Consider the following 21557-nt stretch of genomic DNA (forward strand, 5'->3'; position numbering starts at 1 on the left):
ATGCAGGACATCCTGGAATAAATAGTATGAAAGCATTAGCACGAAGTTATGTATACTGGCCGCATTTAGACACCTAACTCGAGCAGCTATCCTGTTCGTATACTAAATGTGCATGAGCAACAAAAGCACCGCGAAAAGCAGAGCTGCAATCATGGCCAATACCACAGTTACCGTGGCAGCGCATACATTTGGACTTTGCTGATCCACTTCATGGACAAACTTACCTTTTGGTGGTTGATGCATATAGCAAGTGGCCAAAAATTTTTCTCATGGAACACCCGACTGCAAGCTGCGCAGTCAGTAAACTACGTCAATTATTCAGTCGTTTGGGAATCCCGAAATTGATAGTTAGTGACAACGGAACACAGTTTACGTCCGAAATCTCACAATTTTGTCGGTAGAACGGAATCCAGCACCTCTGAACACCTCCATTCCATTCCTAATCAAATGTCCAAGTGGAACGCTTTGTGAGTACATTTAAAAATGCTCTAAAAAATCCAAAGGGGAAGGGACCACTGAAGATATCTTAGAGAGGTTCCTGTTTATTTATCTCTCTACACCGAACCCTCAGACAATTAATGGGGTCTCTCCAGCAGAAGTTCTACTTGGCAGAAAGATACGATCACATTTCGATGTCATCCGTCCTACGCCAGCTATTGAACCCCAACGAAACCTATCGATGGAGAATCAGTTTAACCGACATCATGGGGCACAAAGACAATTGTTCACGGTGGGACAAAAAGTGCTTGGTATAGATGATCGTGGGAAACATCCTACAAGAACAGCTGGTGGGATCTCGAAAAAGAAGGAGAGTGTGGTTTACGAGGTGTCAGTTGGCTCAGAAGTTTGGGTACGTCATGCTAAACAACTGAAAGCAACTTCGATAGCCAGCAACAAGATTCAATATCGATTACCTCTTGATGTTCTGCTAGACACCTCTGAAATCAAAACGCCGGGAACAGACACGTCAGTTTCTGTGCAAGAAAAGAGTGATACTTCTTTATTGCCTAGACGATGGACTAATCGAAAGCACAGGCCAGTCAGTCGGTTGCAATTGGACCCTAGCACCAGATCCTACGAATCTGCTCAAAGGGGGGGCGTTAGCGGAACATAGACTGGATTAAAGCAAGCTCAATGCACGATTACTTTGGTGCACGCTGATTGGCTAATTCTTATCCAATCAGCACTAGTCGATAGTTGGACAATACTCTAGAATCTTCTCATGTAAAAAAACTATAAATATACTGACGTTTTCTCTATTGTGCTTCTGACTTGCTTCTTACTTCCATCTAACCTTGTTATTTGGAATATAATCTCTTCCTGTTCAACCATGTTTTGATTTGGGGACTTGTCGAGTGAATCGGTGTCCGAGAATACTTAGCAATAGGAATAACTGTGTCATAACCGTAAGAAAAGAGTGTTATAACACAAAGATAAACGCCTCGACCTTTAGAGTAATTCTCATGTCTAGCTTTCATACCGGGGTCTTTCAATTATATCAGACTAATCACAATAACGTCTAATAGAATCAAGCCCTTATTTTCTGCGCAAGGGTTATACATTACCTTACATTACAACTTTTTCACAGAGTATCCTGTGACCAAGAATGGGTTATTACAAGACACTTATCGGTCAACATTTCTCTGTCAGTGGGGTTTTCTCGTTACTTCGTTGCTCTTGTGTCGTTGCTCACTTATAGAACTATGGTCTAATTCGGTATTAGTACTGCTATAGTAATAAACCTAACCCTGAAATTGTAAATTTGGCATGATGTGAAAGCCTAATCTAGAAGATATTATGTGGAAGTGACATAATTATCTAGTTTGACTTGTCGTATATAACAATCAGCAATATTATATTTAGCGTTTCTGATGGATACGTTTAGGCCGCAGAAAGAACAATATATTTAATACGAATGAGAGATAAATTACACAAGAATGTTTACGCCTGCAAGGCTGAGTTTTGTCCCATGTTCACCAATGTTGGCCTTCTTTCGGTGTTAAATATTGGATATCTATTTTCCCAGTTATGTCATGTTCAGCTTTGAGAATGGTGTGGTTGGAACCAATATCACTACCTATTCAATTCACTCGGGACAGCCATTTCAGGACCAACCGGAAATGTCACGGTTTTGTTGTGTCCTCGAGTAAGACTTTGGAGGCATTGTAGTAGCATTGGGCCCTAACTACACAATACTCAAAGCTAATCACGAAATAATTGGGGAAATAGATATTCAACACTCTCCGCATAGAAAAACCTAACGATGAAGAAGGCCAGAACAATGAATGCAATGAATTCGAAATGGTCGAATGGCATGTCTCGGCCTTACGGGCGTGGCTATCCTTGAATGTTGTTGTATGTTTTATTCATATCAAATATATTGTTCTATCTCTAGCCTAAGCTTGTTCTCAATCATGTATTGGTGATTGCTACGATACGAATGAGTCGGGGTAGATAGTGATGTGACATCCTCGTAAGGCCTTATATATTAGGCAGTTACATAATTACAAATCTACAATTTTAGGATTAAGTCTGTTATTAGGGCAGTGCTAATAACGAAGTATAACTCTATAATACTAGTCTCTTCTCAGCATAAATGTGTTCTTCAGAAGTGCTAGACGTTATGTTGCTAATTTTCATGTAGAGGTAGTCAGTGTACATAATAATGTGACTTTCACGTAAGATCATGTAGATTAGGTGGTTATATCATGGTGTATCACAATTCCGGGATTAGGTCTATTACTATAGTAGTACCAATACCAAAGTTGTCCATGACTGTACACACGTGTGATTATGGATGCAGTCTGCATTGCTAAACAAATCACATGAGATTTACCTCTCACTTATAAATCAAAACATAAGACAAAAAGTAACACAAAATATAGTCAACGTAAAGAAAAAAATAATGGGAATTCAAAATCATATCACGCAAGACTTTTGATCAAGGACCGGTTATGATGTGAACAGAGAAACAAGAAGCCCTGACAAAATACGAAAGCTATTTCTCAGGACGTTATTTCATCTTATTCAGAGCTTGTAAAACAATAACATTTATTTTTGTCCCTAATCTATTCCACAGGACATAAGCTTTCGTTAGATGTATGATTCAGTGCAATACCATTTTCTGTTTAGAAGCTATTGTAATTTAAACATAATATTTTGTACTCTATTTTTTACGCTAATCCCCAGTTCTGATCATGATTGTATCTTCCTAATTATTGTAATTTGTGGTCGGCTTAGTCATCTATACATTCATGTACATTGAGTAGTGTTCTTGTTGTCTTGTCTTTTCTCGCTCACATGCTTGTCCACCAATCAGGTGATAGAATAGTTTTCTCCTCTCTGTCCCACCTTGAACTCACGCGTACTAGCCTCATGGTTAAGCCGGTCAGCCTAATTCGTCAAGGTCTAAATCTAGATTAGATAAGTTATCCTCAGCACCAGAAGTGGGTAGACAAATCCAGGTCGTAAGAGCTTACCACAAGCGGAACTTTAAAAATTTTTTAACTTTAGCCGGGATGATTTAATTCACAGTTTACTAAGTATTATTTGAGTACAAAAAAATGCAAAAGCAAATTTAACTCACAATAAGTTTTAAAATGGTTGCTCTCCTCATAACACGTGGTGTATGATAAGAGGTATAATTTATTTTGCATAGACTCTGTACAGTGCAAGTTTAAGATGCTGAGAACCAAATGAGTTGTCACTTTTCGTAATTCTTCCAACAACTAGCTGTCTTTTCTGATAAGGGCTAAACGCTTCTATGCAAGACTCAAGTTTTGTTCTATCGAACACTATACAAAGTCAAATAATGCAAAACTCTTCGTGGCTAAAGTCTCTACGTACTGATTTCAGTTTCCTAGAACCTTTAGCACTCAGCACACGGAAGTTTACAGGGATTTTCAAGTGTGTGAACAAAAGGTAGTTTAAGATTATTCACTACGTATGGTTTTATACCTTGATAGCACATGTGCATCAATTGGAAGCACTTATCAACAATTGATAAATTCTAGATCATTCACATAGTTTCTTGTAATAATTAAGAGTATCTGAATTTTAATACAAACTATGAATCTCAGAAACAACTCAATTTAATGGAGAAGTACTAGATAAGCACGAACGAACGAAATGTATTTGAAATCCGAAATAAAGCAGTCATCAAGTACAAAGGAATCTCAAGTTCATACAAACATTTCTGTAGGTCGTTTAATGGCTCCCAAGCATTACATTCATATTGTTTTCACTTCCATATCTTGATATCGTCTACATAAAACAATATGGATGATGTCAGGATACTAAAGAAGTCATTCAAGTACAGTAAGAATAACACCAGTTCCCAAATTGTACAATAGAGCATTCCAATAAGCATCGTAATAAAAAGTTAATCCCCTCTGCTTTTTGATGTACGACCAAAAATAGTTGATCCACGTAAGTATGGTAATACAGTGCTGATATTACATTGCTTAGATAATAATCCGTTGTGTGGAACTTTGACAGCAGCCTTAATCAACAGGTTGTCTTGGGTCTTAAAAAGCATATAAAATCTATCAAGCAACCTGTAAGTTCGTAAAACATGGATAACCTAGTTTTTCTGGGAATCAAGTTGTAGTGCCTCTGCTTCGTTGATCGATCACATCGATAACTGCTATAATATAAATCTCAACAGTGATTAAAATCAGAAGACAATGAGAAGCAGTAACTACAGTTTATTAGCGGATAGAGCAGATCACAAGGCCATAAGCCATAAGCGAATTCGGAGCAGAGAAGCGAATAAGTATATGCGAGCGAATACAGAGGTAAATTTATAGTCAAATCAAATGTAGTGACCGTAACGCAACGTATGTAGGTGAAACATCAAGGCAACTGAATGTGAGGTTGAAGGAACACAAACTATGCTTAAAGCACATTCCTAAATCTTCACTTCAGGTAAGAAAACTCGAAAACAAATCAGCGATAGCATTACAGTGAATAAAATTGGATCATGCAATTGGTTTCAATGGCCCAAGAATCCTTTGAAAAGGCTTTAATTCCAACAAGGAAAGACTAAAAGCCGAATACCCACATATATATATGACTAACCCAAAAAGTATTAATAGGAGAGATGGAATACAACGAGATGTTTCATGGCAACTAATAATTAATAAGTAGACCTGAACTCCTTTTCTATTCTATCTCTATCGCATTAACTAATTAACAGATATTAAATTCAACGGCTCAGATCAGTTATCATATCTGAATATGTTAAACAATTGACCGGAACATTAAAAATAACAAAAACTTTCAACAACAAATACATTCTTCTTCTTCATACTTTTATATTATTCACTTATCTTTATTTAATTCATGCTGTGATATTTTTGATTCATATCCTATATAAAAATTATGTTTTCCTAATATTCACCGACCAAAGACAATATATAGTGAATGAAATTTCTCTTTCTCACGTATGCACACAATCTGTCACCTTAACACTTTTCGTTTCACACTACATGTTTTTTACACACCAATGTAAATGCCTACTTTAAACATCGTTAACATTGATTGGATGATTTATTCCGTATACAGCAAATCAGAGAGCCATGTACCTCTTTATATTCGATAATCTTGACGTTTGATTATATTTCCTTGAAAAAGCTTGGACCAGATTGCCAGGTGAAACGTTGGATTTACTTCAAATTCTTTCGCTGAGATTTTACAAATACATTCTTACTCTATGATTGTAGGATAGTTGTTGTAATTATTTATCATGATAATTAAGCGTGTTCTTACTAGTAGTCCTTCTTAGATTAGTGACTAATAGTCTAGTTAAAATTCATTTTTTGTATAATGGCATTCTGCTAGCTCATTTGTGATATTACTTACTTACTTACTTACGCCTGTTACTCCCAATGGAGCATAGGCCGCTGACCAGCATTCTCCAACCCGCTCTATCCTGGGCCTTCTTTTCTAGTTCCGTCCAATTCTTGTTCATTTTTCTCATGTCTATCTCCGCCTGGAGTCCCTCCGGGGGCTACTGCCGGTCCAAAGCCCGGATAAAGGAGGAGGGTTGGGCATGGGGTTAGCGTCCCCATCCCGTAGAAAACTAACTCGCTAAAAAAACGCTAACCAGAAAAAATTATTCAAACCTTTTAAACTCTGCCCTGGGAGTCAGAAGATCTTCATTTAGAAGAATTATGACGCCTCATGATGAAAGCCGAATCCCCCCTTCATTTGTGATATGTTCTGGTTTAAAAGGTATCATGAGATATCTAATACAGAGACTCACAATAAAGGCTGAGTGTTTCTTTAGCAACTAGGATTCATTTCGTTCGGTCTAACTGGTTTACTAATGTCGAATTTACTTAACAGATCAAATACATCGAGTTTCTACTAGTCACCGCATTCAGAGTGTGGATACAAGATGTTATTTGTACTTGAGAGACAAAAGTCTTTAACACACATTGGTCACCACAGTAGATTGAGAATAACTGATGTTTGTAGTAGTCAATTTCCACCGGCGTCATATTACTGAAATAACGTTCCGGTTAGTCCTTTGGTGTACGCTTGAATATAACCGTGTGGCATGTTTCAAAGTATCATCAACGAACGTTTCTTCATATCTGATGGATGAGTTAGAAATATTTCCGACTTTCTGGTTTTAAAACCTCATCATAAGCCAATATACTGTCTCCTATATTCGTCTCCTTTCATAGAGAAATATACAGACCTCTTGACGTGTTTGTAAGTTTGCTTGTTGTCTTCTTAGATACTCACGGCGTTGAGGCCTCTACCCACGAATTCTTGGAAACCTCTCAATCTGTCAATATAAGTTCACTTTGAATTCTCGGTTGATATTAGCAGAAAAGGTGTAAGACCTGTGACTAACATTGTCTCTATCCGCAGTCAAATGTGTCAGCCTACTCACTAAAACATGGAACAGTTCCTTTGATTAAGTATTTTAGATTAGGTCACAAATGTGCACTATCTGTTGTAGTGCTATGCTACTAAAGATTTGAAATAACTCATTAAGGTTAAAATGTAGGCGCTGGAAACCTGTTTATCGACAAAATAATGTTGCTAAAATGCCAAATGAACTAGACGTCGTTCCTCATGTCTTCGTAATGTGCTACATTTGTTTGGTTGTATTGGTTCACTAAACTCTCTGGGCAGTATGAATGTTGCACTAGTTGTTATCTAAGCTATCAATTCTATCTTTTAACACCTTACTCAGTCGAATGTTGGCATCTCTGTCAATCATCGGATCATGCTTTCACGACCAAAAAATTAATGGCTATCTTTTGCGAACTGTCTAGGCAATAGTAAGCCAACTATTAACTTACATATAGCTTTATTTGATATGGACCAACCACCTATTCGAATATTGAGACGACCATGTCCAGTTCCATCTGACGTTCCTAATACACCACAGAGGTTAGCAATTTTGTGAAAAATTTCATATTTGTAGGCCACCGATAGTCACAAAAACACTTGAACAAAGGGAAGCAGACTATGCTGCTGCTCGGAAAAGGATCATGGGGTCTGCCACTCCGGAGTCAACTAAGGTAGAGACTAAAGAGTTAATAGAGTAAGTGTAACGGTCTTGTGACAGTAAAACCTAAGAATGTTTTTGGTAAGCAGTACCGCAAATCATTTTTAGATTTCATAATTGCTCTGTAAAACTTCGAATTACATTAAAGATGCGTTTTTCCCGCTCCCTACTTATTCATGTCTGTTCTTGGAACAGGCTAAAGCTTCGTGTTGATTATTTGTTATTTCACTTCTGCATGCGTACAGTCCTTTGGAAAGGTCGTCCTGACAGGACCTGCAGTTCTGTGTACACTCAATATAGCGATCTATTCTCGCTTCTCAAATCCCTTTCCTTTGTCTAGTAAGAACCATAGGAGATACAACAGGCTTATTGTCATTTCATGCATGACGAGTAACTAGCCACTAGGCATTCCATAATGGTGTAAACGACTCTCCGCCATAAGTGTTCCTGACCAAGTTTTGCGGCTTGTACAGTTCGTTAGTGTTAAGTAAGTTACATTGGTCTGCCTTAAGTTTCGACGGGAATTTGGAGTCCTCAAACCTAGTCAAGGCTGTACATCAGGGACTGGTTTTCAAGCCATAAGTTGCCATGATCCCTTAATCATTGAGTATAAGCTGAACATAAATATCTTAACACCGACGAACATGCTAAAATGAAGTCGTGATACATGGTTTTGTAATTATCCGATTTAACGTATCAAGAGGTCTTGCCTAAGTTGTACTAACCACCTCATATAAAGCTTTCCACAGACTAGGTTTCATCGGGTAGAAATTAGTATGTAGACCTCCAAATAGTTTTTTGTCCGGTAGTAGTTTATTGAGTTACACCGAGAATATGGTCTTCTGAATGTAATGCGGTAACCTCCAAATTACTGGATGAGTCAGCCTTCTGGAAATGCTCGTATATGAATACGCGCATACAGCCACTATCAGGAAAGTCCTACTCACTGCTTTCTCGCAGTGTTTACAAAATTGAGAGAACGAAAAGCGAATATCCCACATTAACCCGGTTGGTGGGTACGAAAGATCCACGTAAAGGATTTGGAAAATTCTGATCCCAAACCGCATGGGCTCCAGGATCCTGAGGGAACAAATGGCGTATAAACCAATTATTGGTTAACGGCTAACATTGGACTGCATCTTCTAGTGCTGCTCCACTGGCTTGTGTATTATACCTTCAGTTCAAAAACTCATGGTGTGGCGCCGTGAGTAAACCACCTGCTTCGGTTAAGGCATCCCGGCAGTGTCCCATCGTTCACACAAATCGAATGATTTGTGTGACGAACGTATTTAGTGCCTCATCATGCCAATATTTTTGTTTAAATAAATAAATAAGCATTCCCAAATAATGTAAATTCTTAAGAATGCACATGTAGTTATTCCAAAATTGTATTCATAGGATTCCACATAGAAGTTGCTACCGTGTGATCTTTGTTGAAAATTACTTGAGTGCATGGGATTTGTGTAATTACATGTTTACAAACCTGTCAGGTTTAAAGACCCACTGGTCTTCGTACTTAGTATGTTTTTTCAGACGAGTAGTATGCTTCGTATCTTACGCAAACTAAAGTAGTTTCATAAACTCCGTAAGTTTTTTCAGTGGTTGCAAATGGATGTTCTCATTTGTCATATTTTACCGTTTTATCTTTAATGTCGTTTTATCTCCTGATGAAGGTCTAATCCAGTGAAAATGACAGACGATACCAACAGTGTTATTACAAAACAGGATAAATCAATTGCATCCACCATTCCCACGACTCAGAACGTGGAGGTTAGTGTTCAAAGTAACTCTTCGGAAATGACAGCCAGTCACTTGTTCACTAACCACAGCGGAGTTCAACTTTCCATGTCCCAGAGTAGCAAACAGACTCTGGATATCGGTGTTGGTCGAAAGCCTCAACAACATTCACATTCTACATCAAACGGCATTCGGCAGAATTTACAACAGCGCAGTGCAACAGTGACTGCCAATAGATTATCTTATATTCCTCCCCATCCTCCTCTTTTTTCTTTTCAAACTGGGTACAATAATGTTGGCCTTCTTCCTACTCCGCCTGGCTTTCAATGTTCACTTCCAACTGAGACGAATAGTAGTCTGCAGCAAACGACTGCCTTTGCTTTGATGCACCAATTTAGTTTACTACAACAACAATATCAACATACTTTAACTGGCATTCAAAAACAGTTGGTTTCTTCTGGATCGCACTCGTCCAACAGTTTTAATCCTTTGAACTTTTCATCGTTTTCCCAGTCTAACATCAACCAGAAGTAAGTTTCATCAACTTTTTTTTATCTTGTACACAAAAACTAACATCGTTAGTTGACTTCTGTGATTGGTAGTAAGTTGCACTTATCAGCTACCTGCCGTCAAACAAGTTTATTTTTTTTTACAAAACAATTAAGTTGTTACTATAGTCTCTGAGAATTGAGTATTCTATGTCCATACCATATGGTACAAAATCTTATTCTATGAAACCTAATCTGAGAGAAACACCTTTCTCCTTACATATTTACGTGCTCTTAAATTCATGATTTCAACACATGTTTGTTAACATTTTATTTTCAGATATACCCACCCTTCAACTTTCAATTGATTTAAATTTGCAATAGTCAGCGTGTGAATGCGTACTTTTTTTCCATTTCGTAGATATACGACCTAATGTAATAACTTTAACCATTCTCTGCTTTTGATAATTTTGTGGTCTGGTTCCATACTCAGCTTGTGCTGTGACATTTTGTCAACATACATATTCATGTTTCTGTATAAATAAAGTGCTTACAAAACAAATGCCATGTTTTCTCGTGCATATCTTCAGTATCGAATGCGTTGTCCGAACACATGTTGCTTTAATTGTTCCTTACACTGGAGCTAAGAATTGTTTTTCCACATACAGGTGTTCTCAATTTGTGCAATCACATAGTCCCCATTGCGTGGTGAAAATAAATCTTTTAGAATGGTCGATTGTTCAATGGCTTTATAGCTCTAGGGTGTTTGTGTTCAGCTTCTGTGATCGTCAGTTTATTGCTTAATCTATTTTGCCGCTGACTAGAATTTTCCTTCATACCGTTTAATACAAAAAAGCTGGGAACATATGCAACACTTAACTTTCCAATGCCTAGATACTGCTACGGAGCAAATGAAGCATAGCAGATTTAAAGTATGCTTGGATTTAGTTCTTAATACTAAGGTCCCACTAAGACGCTGAACAGTTGTGATTTGCAGCCATTGGCTCGTAACTTTTCATGAAATGGCTCAAAATAGCTCAAGTGGATCTACTATCTTCCCTTTGATTTTGAGTTTATGAATTCCGACGTCAGGTTCGTCGTTGTGTTTGACTGACAAACTGGTTAGTCTCTGACTGTTAATCGGTGTTGTGGCAGTTGAAATCAACCTTTGACGATATCACGGTTTACTAATCTTTCTGAAGATCCTCACTAGTGATCGGCGTCTCAAGGGATACGATTACGATCCAATGTACATCAGGTGAATTCCTGCTAATAATGGTTGGATAAACCATCGCTAGCACTTATTGACTGTCTTGTTCCGCAACTCCCATATATCTCATTTCGTATGGCTACTCAAATTCACAGTGGTGTTATGCAACCATGTAGTTGTGCACAACTATGGACGTATCAGTAAAGTTTCTCAGTACTTCTACTTGTACTACTAAGTGCCGAATTATCAGAATCCGTACGAACATTTGGCAGTTTTGTGACTAGGCCCAAGTTCTTTGCTAACCACCGATAGTTTTATCATCAGTTATGCATTCTTTAATACTGGATCAAAAATCCTAGGTTTGTGTAACTGGCCCGGCCATACAGCTCGGTAGTCTTACCCACCCAACACCAGTGTTGTCCGATCTGGCGGCTGTATCTCGTAGGTTCTACTTCCGAAAAAGCCATCTCCAAAGCACTAAGTCGTTGGGAAAGACCGCATGGTGTCTGGGGTCTACTGCTTTGGTCGATGCTAGATGACCGACCCCATGCCCTGAATATTTAAGTTGCAAAGACACAAACGTAAACCAACAATGAGTTTGTGCAGTAATTGTAACCAGTGATGGGGTGAGAAAAATGGAAAAGGCATCGGCGGTCAGTAACGCCAAACAACCCGAGCCTATCAGGCAAATATTCGAAAATCCAATGAAACTATCTCTGAGGAATTCCGCACCGTGACCTCAACCCAGACGATGGGAACGACAGGCGGAGCACCTGAATAGTTCAACTAACCTCCGGCTACCTACTATTAACAAACAACGTTCATAGGAGGTCAACATAAGTCCATAGCTAAGGACGTTAAGAATGCTATAGCCAGGCTGAAGTAAAGGAGAACGGAACCATGGTGAACTAACTTGGATATTGTTATGATTTATTTCCGGGTTTTATCACGTGATTTGTCCACCAATCAAAATACGACTTATACAAATCTTCGCACCATGCCAAACTGATGACGTTCGACCGGTATGAGCAATCTAGCGTCCTTATTGGTCCTATATCCGTCTAGCCCGTCCACTTGAGTCCAGAACACAATACCAGCTTCTGCAATATGAATCGAATCGTTTATTTCAGACATACTCGGTTTATATATCAATTAGACAGACCACAACGTACCATAAAATAGAAAATAACATTTGTACAATATTTGGCCAAATGTGGCTGTGAACGTGGGAGGCAGTAGTCAATAAACTGAACATAGCTTAAGAACCGTAAATCGTACAATAATAAATTATAGGTCAAAATAAAGCTTATAATAAGAAGAATATAAATATACATAATCTAGTTACTGAATAGTTTTACCATAAGAATGTATAGATAATATCAGTCTATTAATACTCCTCGGAAGTTACCCGTAATTTAATGTTCGCTCGGATATACTAATGTGTGTTACTGATGTCAATGGATATAAGTAGCATGTATCATCATCAATCGAAAGTGAAATAAACTTAAGAATCCGTCCTTGACAATTTCTGTACAACTTATTAAATGCTGTAATAATGTGAAATATTAAAGTGAAATACCCTGAAGCGGAATGTTAATAAGATCGAAGAGAACGAGTACAAAGAATAATTGGTGTGGAAACGGAAGAACAATGAAATCTGAGACGATTGACTGACATTTTACAATTGAAGTATTTACTATACGGTTCTTACATTTTACTAAGATAATATATACATAATCTAATTATTGAATAGTTACACCATTAGAATAGATAGATATTAGTCAATTAATTTCTCAGAAGTTTCTCGTAATTTAATCTTCGCTCGGATATAACATATACCTATGGGGATAGCAGTTCAGCTTTACCGGTTGGCACCAGTCAGTCGCATGCAATATGAAACTTGACATGTGTTTGGCTCAAGTTACCATTCCTTGCCAGCATACCGAGATAAAACTACAACAACACATAACAGTAACGCATCGGAATCAGTACAAACAGAAAAATATAGGTCTAGAGAAATGTCTAAGGTTTCGTGACTCAGTTTCTAGGAGTGAATGCACCTACACGATTCTAAGCCATATCACCCGGAATTTCCAATCACTTGTTACGATGATCGTGTGGATCTGAACAAGTTAGTCTGCACCTAAATATACGCTCCCGTCCAACAGTCACAGAACCCATAGACTTTTGTTTTAGTTTGGCCTCGTCAAGTTACCAATCTGCTCTTACACCAGGAATCATCACGCGGCGAGGTAGGTGGCGGCTAGACGTATGCAATATGTTCCAACCATCGCAATCGACGAAGATTCGCAAACTCACCAACCGGTTTTCCATTTATACCTACTCTGTATCTAACCTCAGAATTGCTAACTCGATAGTCCTAAGAAATACTAGCTATGGTTTGAAGGCATGTTTGATCGAATACTGACAACCTACAAATTCAAAGTTTATGTTTCTTATTAGCAAAGCCAACCGCTGAGCAGGAAACTCGTCCTTTCTTTGACAGATGGATATCTCATCTAGTCTACAGGTGACGCAAATTGACGAAGGTTAACCGAGCTTTCTGATTCCATGTCAACATTTCGTCGGACACCAAACCCTCAAGGCTAATGAAACTTTGACAATAAGTGAAGCTAAAATACTGTATTCCCTTTTGCCGGTTCAGACGTTGTTGTAGACCACTCCTGAAGCAATAGTTTGAATTTATAGTGAGAGGAACGCATTCCAAAAATGCATTGTTGCTTCAGGTGGTTGGAAGACCCCACATTTTGTAAGCATCTTCACCATGTAAGACTGTCATCCGCATAATCTAAGTTGACAAGTTAACATCTGGTGGTAGATCAACCCCTAGAAAGTCAAGCGAAACTTTATTTCTGGTAGGAAATCTATGAAGAAATTAAAAAGACAGTTAGTGGATAAACATGACGAACACCACTCAATATTAATAGTACGCCGTAAGCTCATACTTAACCAAAAGCATTTGACAAAGTTCTATACAAGTTTAATGTACTTCTTTGGTATGCTTTTCAATGGCAAACTTCGACACAGATAATCTCGTTCTGCAGAGTTGTCAATCAGCTCAACGCAGGACCAGTCACATGTATGCATCGGTCCAAGTTGCCATACCTCATTAACACAACAAGACGGACACCGGATTCATAAAAGTAGTTGATTCAGTGGTAATATATAAAAGAAAGATTGCAATAAGGATATAGTACGGAAAGGAAGATATGATGCGATTTTAATCTTAGTTTAAGCGAAGACAGACAGTATATACACCGACGGCATTCTGATCAATTCTGAGCCATGCCACCAAGAGTCTCCAACCATTGGTTACGATAGTCACGTGGACCCCAACCAAGTAGTCTGCATCTACCAACATGGCTCAGACTAGAAGTTAGTGACCTCAAGCACTGATGCCATGTTTTGGTTTAGCCGCCCCTAACTTTCTTCCAACCATCCCGAACACCTGTTAGCATTGCACGTCGTAGTAATCGGTGTCCGGGCATACGTAACACGTGGCCCAACCATCTCAGAGTCAAGTACTGCCTTGGGGTTAAGAAATACTACTGTAGCCAGATATCGGGAAGTATATCTTCTCTAGAACCTGATGATGGGAGAATATTTTGTCTACACATCACCGGTCAGGTCTGAAACCAGATGAGCTTCCGAATTCTTGGGTTGAATAATTTTGATACTATATATGTAGCGGACGGTCAATATTGATACATGGCTAAGTGTCTTATTTCCTACTTATCATCAATACAATTGTTTATAATATTCGCCCTCATTATGGATCAATATGATTGGAAATTAATTCACATTACAGTATCGTTCTGCTTCTTCTATATCGATAAGTTACATACATATTTTCCCTGTATATTAGTAATATTTGAGAATTTGATATTTATGAATATACTTCAGAGACAGTTGAACTGTGATATCATAATCTATCAATAAAGACCATAAAAACATATTCTTTGGAGATCCAATGATTATCTGGATTTTAGTAGTTTACATTACGTCTCCAATAAAAATTAGTTGAATGTATGATAGACTCAGAACTGGAGGTAGCTTCCGTATAATCTAGAATAGACTCAAGTTTCGAATTAACATTTAGACCAAGGACGTACTTAGACAGATCTTGAAAGTGTATTCCATCTATATGGGAGTATGATCAGTAAGGTAATCATTATCCCTTAAGTGCGAAATGATTCGGCTGACGCTATTCAGCAAAATCCTTGCAGATAGTCAGGAAAAATCTCGACGATAGTATGTAACCTTTTTAGAATCCAATCACTTAATACCCGAACAGTCTTTCATTTTGATGGTTTTGCTAATATTTGATATTTTTTCGCTCCATCGCGAGTTCATCTTCTTCCGTAACTAGATTTTTAGAATATCGTAACAGAAATGGAATTGACATCAGTTTTCAAGGACCTAGCAGGATTTCGAACATTAGAATACGGTGTCTGAGAAGTGACCAGATAATCGCAATTTCAACAGTTACCAACCACGTTATCAGGATATTTTTCAGAAGTAACCATCTTACTTTATTCATTATTAAATTTCTAGCCCAATTATAGATGCCCTAATCTTGATAACCAGAAACTCAAAAATCATGTATTTAGAATTCCTGTCTTTAATATACAAACTGCGATATCCGAAAAAAGAAACCTGTGTCCACCACTAATCATACATTTTCTGGAATAAAGAAAGCATTGGATGTACATTAGTATCAAGATTTATTGTGAAATCCTAAATACAATCATTATTTTCATATTCAGTAAAAAAATTTCGACTTAGTGAGACAAAGACCCAATATGACCGAGACTTTCATTTGGAGTTTTGCATTACGAAACGGGGATGATTTCCATAAGTGCGATCTCTAGTCATACTCACTCATGTACTGTGTTTGAATTTGTTGAATTATCAACTCTGCCTGGTGCACCTCTGGGGCTACTGCCGGACCAAAGAGAAGGTCTGGGCATGGAATTAGTGACCCTAACTCGTAGAAAACGAAAACGCTAACCGGAAAAATAACTCAAACCATTCAAACTTTGACCTATGAGTTAGATCTTTATTTAGAAGAGTTATGACGTTTCGTGATGAAAGCCGAGTTTCTTTGGAAATCACGAAGCTGAAAAAATACAACCTGGAGGTGCTTGATTTCAGTGAAACACACTAGACGCAGGTTGAACAACGACTGGCTTCAGGGGATCTTTTATTATAGTCCGGCCATGAAGAAGAAAATGCCCCATATACACAAGGAGTTGCATTGATGCTATCAAAACAAACACAAACTGCACTCATAGGATGAGAATCTCAAAGACCCGGGATCATCAAAGCCTCCTTTGAAACAAAGAAAGAGGGCATTACAATGAACGTCATCTACTGCTGTGCACCTACCAACGATTACAATGAAGACGTCTAAGATCAATCCTACGATAGACTGTAGTCAATCGTTGAGAAATGTTCAACAAGGGACATGACCATTCTGATGGGAGACGTAAATGATAAAGTCGGAATGGACAACATCAGGTATGAAGATATCATGGGACATAAACGCATACACAAAGCCACATGGATCACACTACACAGAACTAAGTCGACCATATCCGCATCAATAAATAGTCCGGAAGGACAATGCAGGACGTAAAAACCGATAGAGGGGCTGATACAGCATCAGATCATCATCTGCTGGTTGTCAAGATGAAACTGAAACTCAGGAAGCACACTGGACAACGAAGCAGACACCACAAAACTTTAATACGGCTTTTTTCAGGATACGGACAAACTCAACGAGCTCAAGATAGTTCCCAGCAGTGGGTTCCAGGCCTTTCACGATCTACTCAATAGAGAGGGAACTAATAAGGAGGGTAACTGGAAAGGAGGCAATCACTTCAACATGTCATGAGGTTCTGGACCACAAGAAGCACCATCACAAGGAATGGATCACGGTTGATACGCTGGAAAAGATTCAAAAAAGGAAGAACAAAAAGGCAGCAATCAATACCAGCCGAACAAGAGCAGAAAACGCCAAGGTACAAGCTGAGTACACAGAAGTAAACAAGCAACTGAAGAGGAGCATCAGGGCCGACAAGCGTAAATATTTGGAAGATCTAGCAATGGCAGCGGAAAAGATTGCAAGAGAAGTAAAATGAGACAATTGTGTGATACAATAGAGAAGCTCGCCGGAAATTGTCGTAAACCAGAACGATCAGTGAAAAGCAAGGAATATAAAGTAATCACCAACATTCACAACTCCGCCTGTAGCTCTTATAGGGTTGCTGCCGGTCCCAAGCCCGGGTAAAGGACGATTGTTGCTGAACCGGATGAAGGATGCAGTAGACGCCCAACTTCGAGATCAACAAGCTGGATTCCGTAAGTATCGGTCGTGCACAGACCAAATTGCAACACTACGGATCATCGTCGAACAATCAGTTGAGTGGAACTCGTCACTATACATCAACTTCATTGATTATGAAAAGGCATTCAACAGTGTAGATAGGAAGACATTATGGAAACTTCTTCGAAACTACGGAGTTCCTGAGAAGATTGTCAATATTATCCGGAACTCATACGACGGACTACAGTGCAAAGTAGTGCATGGAGGACAGCTGACAGATGCATTCCGAGTAAGGACCGGAGTCAAACAAGGCTGTTTACTCTCCCCCTTCCTCTTTCTTCTGGTGGTCGACTGGATAATGAAGACCTCAACATCTGAAGGAAAACACGGAATACAATGGACAGCTCAGGATCAATTAGACGATTTGGACTTCGCAGATGACCTGGCCCTCCTATCACGTACACACGAACAGATGCAGATGAAGACAGCCAGTGTAGCAGCAGTCTCTGCATCAGTAGGCCTCAGCATACACAAAGGGAAAACTAAGGTCCTCAAATTCAAAGCGGAGAACAGCAATCCAATCACACTTGGTGGCGAAACTCTGGAAGATGTAGAGTCCTTCACATACCTGGGAAGCATCATCGATGAACAAGGAGGATCCGATGCAGACGTAAAGGCGAGGATTGGCAAAGCAAGGGTCGCATTCCTACAATTGAAGAACATATGGAACTCAAAACAACTTTCAACCAATATCAAAGTAAGAATCTTCAATACGAACGTCAAGGCAGTTCTACTGTATGGAGCTGAAACTTAGAGAACTACAACAACCACAATCAAGAATTACAAGTATTTATAAATAACTGTCTACGCAAGATACTCAACATCCATTGGCCGGATACCATCAGCAATAGCCTTCTGTGGGAGAGAACAAATCAACTTCCAGCTGAAGAAGAAATTAGGAAAAGACGATGGAAATGGATAGGACATACATTACGCAAATCGTCAAACTGCATCACGAGGCAAGCTCTAACTTGGAATCCTGAAGGGAAGCGGAGAAGAGGAAGGCCAAAGAACACATTGCGTCGGATAATAGAAGCAGATATGAAAACGATGAATTACAACTGGACGGAGCTAGAAAGGATTGCCCAGGACAGGGTTGGATGGAGAATGCTGGTGAGCGGCCTATGCTCCTTCACGAGGAGTAACAGGCGTAAATAAGTAAGTAAGTACCAACATTCACGAATAGCGAAGCAGGTGAGTAGAGTACTTCAAGGAACTGTTAAATCGACCAGCCCTACTGTACCCATTCAACATCGGAGCAGCACCCACGGGCCTCACAATCGATGTTGGCTCACCAATTGAAGAGGTTAGCATGGCCACCAGACAAATAAACAGGACCAGACAACATTCCAGAAGAGGTACTGAAATTAGATGTAGCGGCAACTGCAAAGATACACAACATTCTCGTCAGCAAGAATTGGCATGAACAACAAGTACCAACAGACTGGAAGGAAGGACGCGTGATCAAGATACCAAAGAAAGGCGATCTCAGCAAGTGTGAGAACTATAGGGGCATCACTCTTCTCTCAATACCAGTAAAAGTCTTCAACAGGGTATTGTTAAACAGAATGAAGGACTCCGTATACGCCCAACTTCGAGATCAACAAGCTGGATTCCGTAAGGATCGGTCGTGCACAGACCAAATTGCAACACTACGGATCATCGTCGAACAATCAGTTGAGTGGAACTCGTCACTATACATCAACTTCATTGATTATGAAAAGGCATTCAACAGTGTAGATAGGAAGACATTATGGAAACTTCTTCGAAACTACGGAGTTCCTGAGAAGATTGTCAATATTATCCGGAACTCATACGACGGACTACAGTGCAAAGTAGTGCATGGAGGACAGCTGACAGATGCATTCCGAGTAAGGACCGGAGTCAAACAAGGCTGTTTACTCTCCCCCTTCCTCTTTCTTCTGGTGGTCGACTGGATAATGAAGACCTCAACATCTGAAGGAAAACACGGAATACAATGGACAGCTCAGGATCAATTAGACGATTTGGACTTCGCAGATGACCTGGCCCTCCTATCACGTACACACGAACAGATGCAGATGAAGACAGCCAGTGTAGCAGCAGTCTCTGCATCAGTAGGCCTCAGCATACACAAAGGGAAAACTAAGGTCCTCAAATTCAAAGCGGAGAACAGCAATCCAATCACACTTGGTGGCGAAACTCTGGAAGATGTAGAGTCCTTCACATACCTGGGAAGCATCATCGATGAACAAGGAGGATCCGATGCAGACGTAAAGGCGAGGATTGGCAAAGCAAGGGTCGCATTCCTACAATTGAAGAACATATGGAACTCAAAACAACTTTCAACCAATATCAAAGTAAGAATCTTCAATACGAACGTCAAGGCAGTTCTACTGTATGGAGCTGAAACTTAGAGAACTACAACAACCACAATCAAGAATTACAAGTATTTATAAATAACTGTCTACGCAAGATACTCAACATCCATTGGCCGGATACCATCAGCAATAGCCTTCTGTGGGAGAGAACAAATCAACTTCCAGCTGAAGAAGAAATTAGGAAAAGACGATGGAAATGGATAGGACATACATTACGCAAATCGTCAAACTGCATCACGAGGCAAGCTCTAACTTGGAATCCTGAAGGGAAGCGGAGAAGAGGAAGGCCAAAGAACACATTGCGTCGGATAATAGAAGCAGATATGAAAACGATGAATTACAACTGGACGGAGCTAGAAAGGATTGCCCAGGACAGGGTTGGATGGAGAATGCTGGTGAGCGGCCTATGCTCCTTCACGAGGAGTAACAGGCGTAAATAAGTAAGTAAGTACCAACATTCACGAATAGCGAAGCAGGTGAGTAGAGTACTTCAAGGAACTGTTAAATCGACCAGCCCTACTGTACCCATTCAACATCGGAGCAGCACCCACGGGCCTCACAATCGATGTTGGCTCACCAATTGAAGAGGTTAGCATGGCCACCAGACAAATAAACAGGACCAGACAACATTCCAGAAGAGGTACTGAAATTAGATGTAGCGGCAACTGCAAAGATACACAACATTCTCGTCAGCAAGAATTGGCATGAACAACAAGTACCAACAGACTGGAAGGAAGGACGCGTGATCAAGATACCAAAGAAAGGCGATCTCAGCAAGTGTGAGAACTATAGGGGCATCACTCTTCTCTCAATACCAGTAAAAGTCTTCAACAGGGTATTGTTAAACAGAATGAAGGACTCCGTATACGCCCAACTTCGAGACCAACAGGCTGGATACCGTAAAGATCCATCATGTACAGACCAAAGTGTAACACTATGGACAATCGCAGAACAATCAATTGAATGGAATTCATCAATCTACATCAACTTTATTGACTATGAGAAAGCATTTGATAGCGCGGGCAGACAACATTATGGAGGCTTCTTCGACACTATGGCGTGCCTGAGAAGACAGTCAATATTATACGGAATTCCTATGATGAATTAAAGTGCAAAATCGTGCATGGAGGACAGTTGACAGACTCGTTAGAGGTAAAGACCGCTGTCAGGCAAGGTTGTTGTTACCCTTTCTCTTTCTCCTGGCGATCGACTGCATTATGAAGATAACAACATCTGCGGGGGAAGCACGGGATACAGTGGACAACTGGGATCCAGCTGTACGATATAGTCTCCACAAATGATTTTGTTCTTCTATCGCACACGCAACAATAAATGCAGGAGAATACAGCCAGTATAGCAGCAGGAGAAGGTCTCAACATACACAAAGAGAAAAGCTGGATTCTCCGATACAAAACATCATGAACCAGTCGAAACAGACATCATGGAAGAGTGCTGAGACTAATATTTATTAACAACCTTTGACCGTTTTTTTTCGTCATACATCATTTTCGTCTCTGAGTATTGTTGCATCTAGTTCTTTTATTAAAAACGACCCCTGTTAAATGACTGGACAGTGCAAAAAAAGCAATTGCCAACGTCCGGTTTGTCGTTATACTGTCGAAAGCGGCATGCAGTGCGATGAGTGCAAAGGCTGGTACCACGAAGTTTGCACGAATTTAACGCCTGCGGCTTCCAAACGGTTCAGTAAAAGGGTTGCGTATGGCTTTGTCAACAGTGCTGCTCGGATGCAAACAGCTTGTTAACCGAGGCTATCTCACTGGTTGATGCTGCAAAATGTACTTTAGCAAGCATAGTCGGAACGCAT

The 21557-nt window shown here is 39.6% G+C and overlaps 1 protein-coding gene across 2 annotated transcripts; it reads left to right on the top strand.

Moving 5' to 3' along the window:
* The first annotated feature begins 7122 nt into the window (after nucleotides 1–7122).
* On the top strand, nucleotides 7123–10315 carry MS3_00006866 (uncharacterized protein). Of its 2 annotated transcripts, XM_012938506.3 has the most exons (5): nucleotides 7133–7298; nucleotides 7326–7410; nucleotides 7445–7564; nucleotides 9202–9795; nucleotides 10094–10315. In XM_012938506.3, the coding sequence occupies exons 2-5, from the start codon at nucleotides 7337–7339 to the stop codon at nucleotides 10119–10121; spliced, it is 816 nt and encodes a 271-aa protein (XP_012793960.1). In that variant the 5' UTR covers nucleotides 7133–7298; nucleotides 7326–7336; the 3' UTR covers nucleotides 10122–10315. The 2 variants fall into 2 exon arrangements, with proteins under 2 accessions (XP_051072876.1, XP_012793960.1); XM_051215110.1 differs by having other exon boundaries at nucleotides 7123–7298; nucleotides 7326–7564; nucleotides 9202–10315.
* The last annotated feature ends 11242 nt before the right edge of the window (nucleotides 10316–21557 follow it).

The sequence above is a fragment of the Schistosoma haematobium genome, chromosome 1, assembly GCF_000699445.3.
Source record: "Schistosoma haematobium chromosome 1, whole genome shotgun sequence".
Lineage (NCBI taxonomy): Eukaryota > Metazoa > Platyhelminthes > Trematoda > Strigeidida > Schistosomatidae > Schistosoma > Schistosoma haematobium.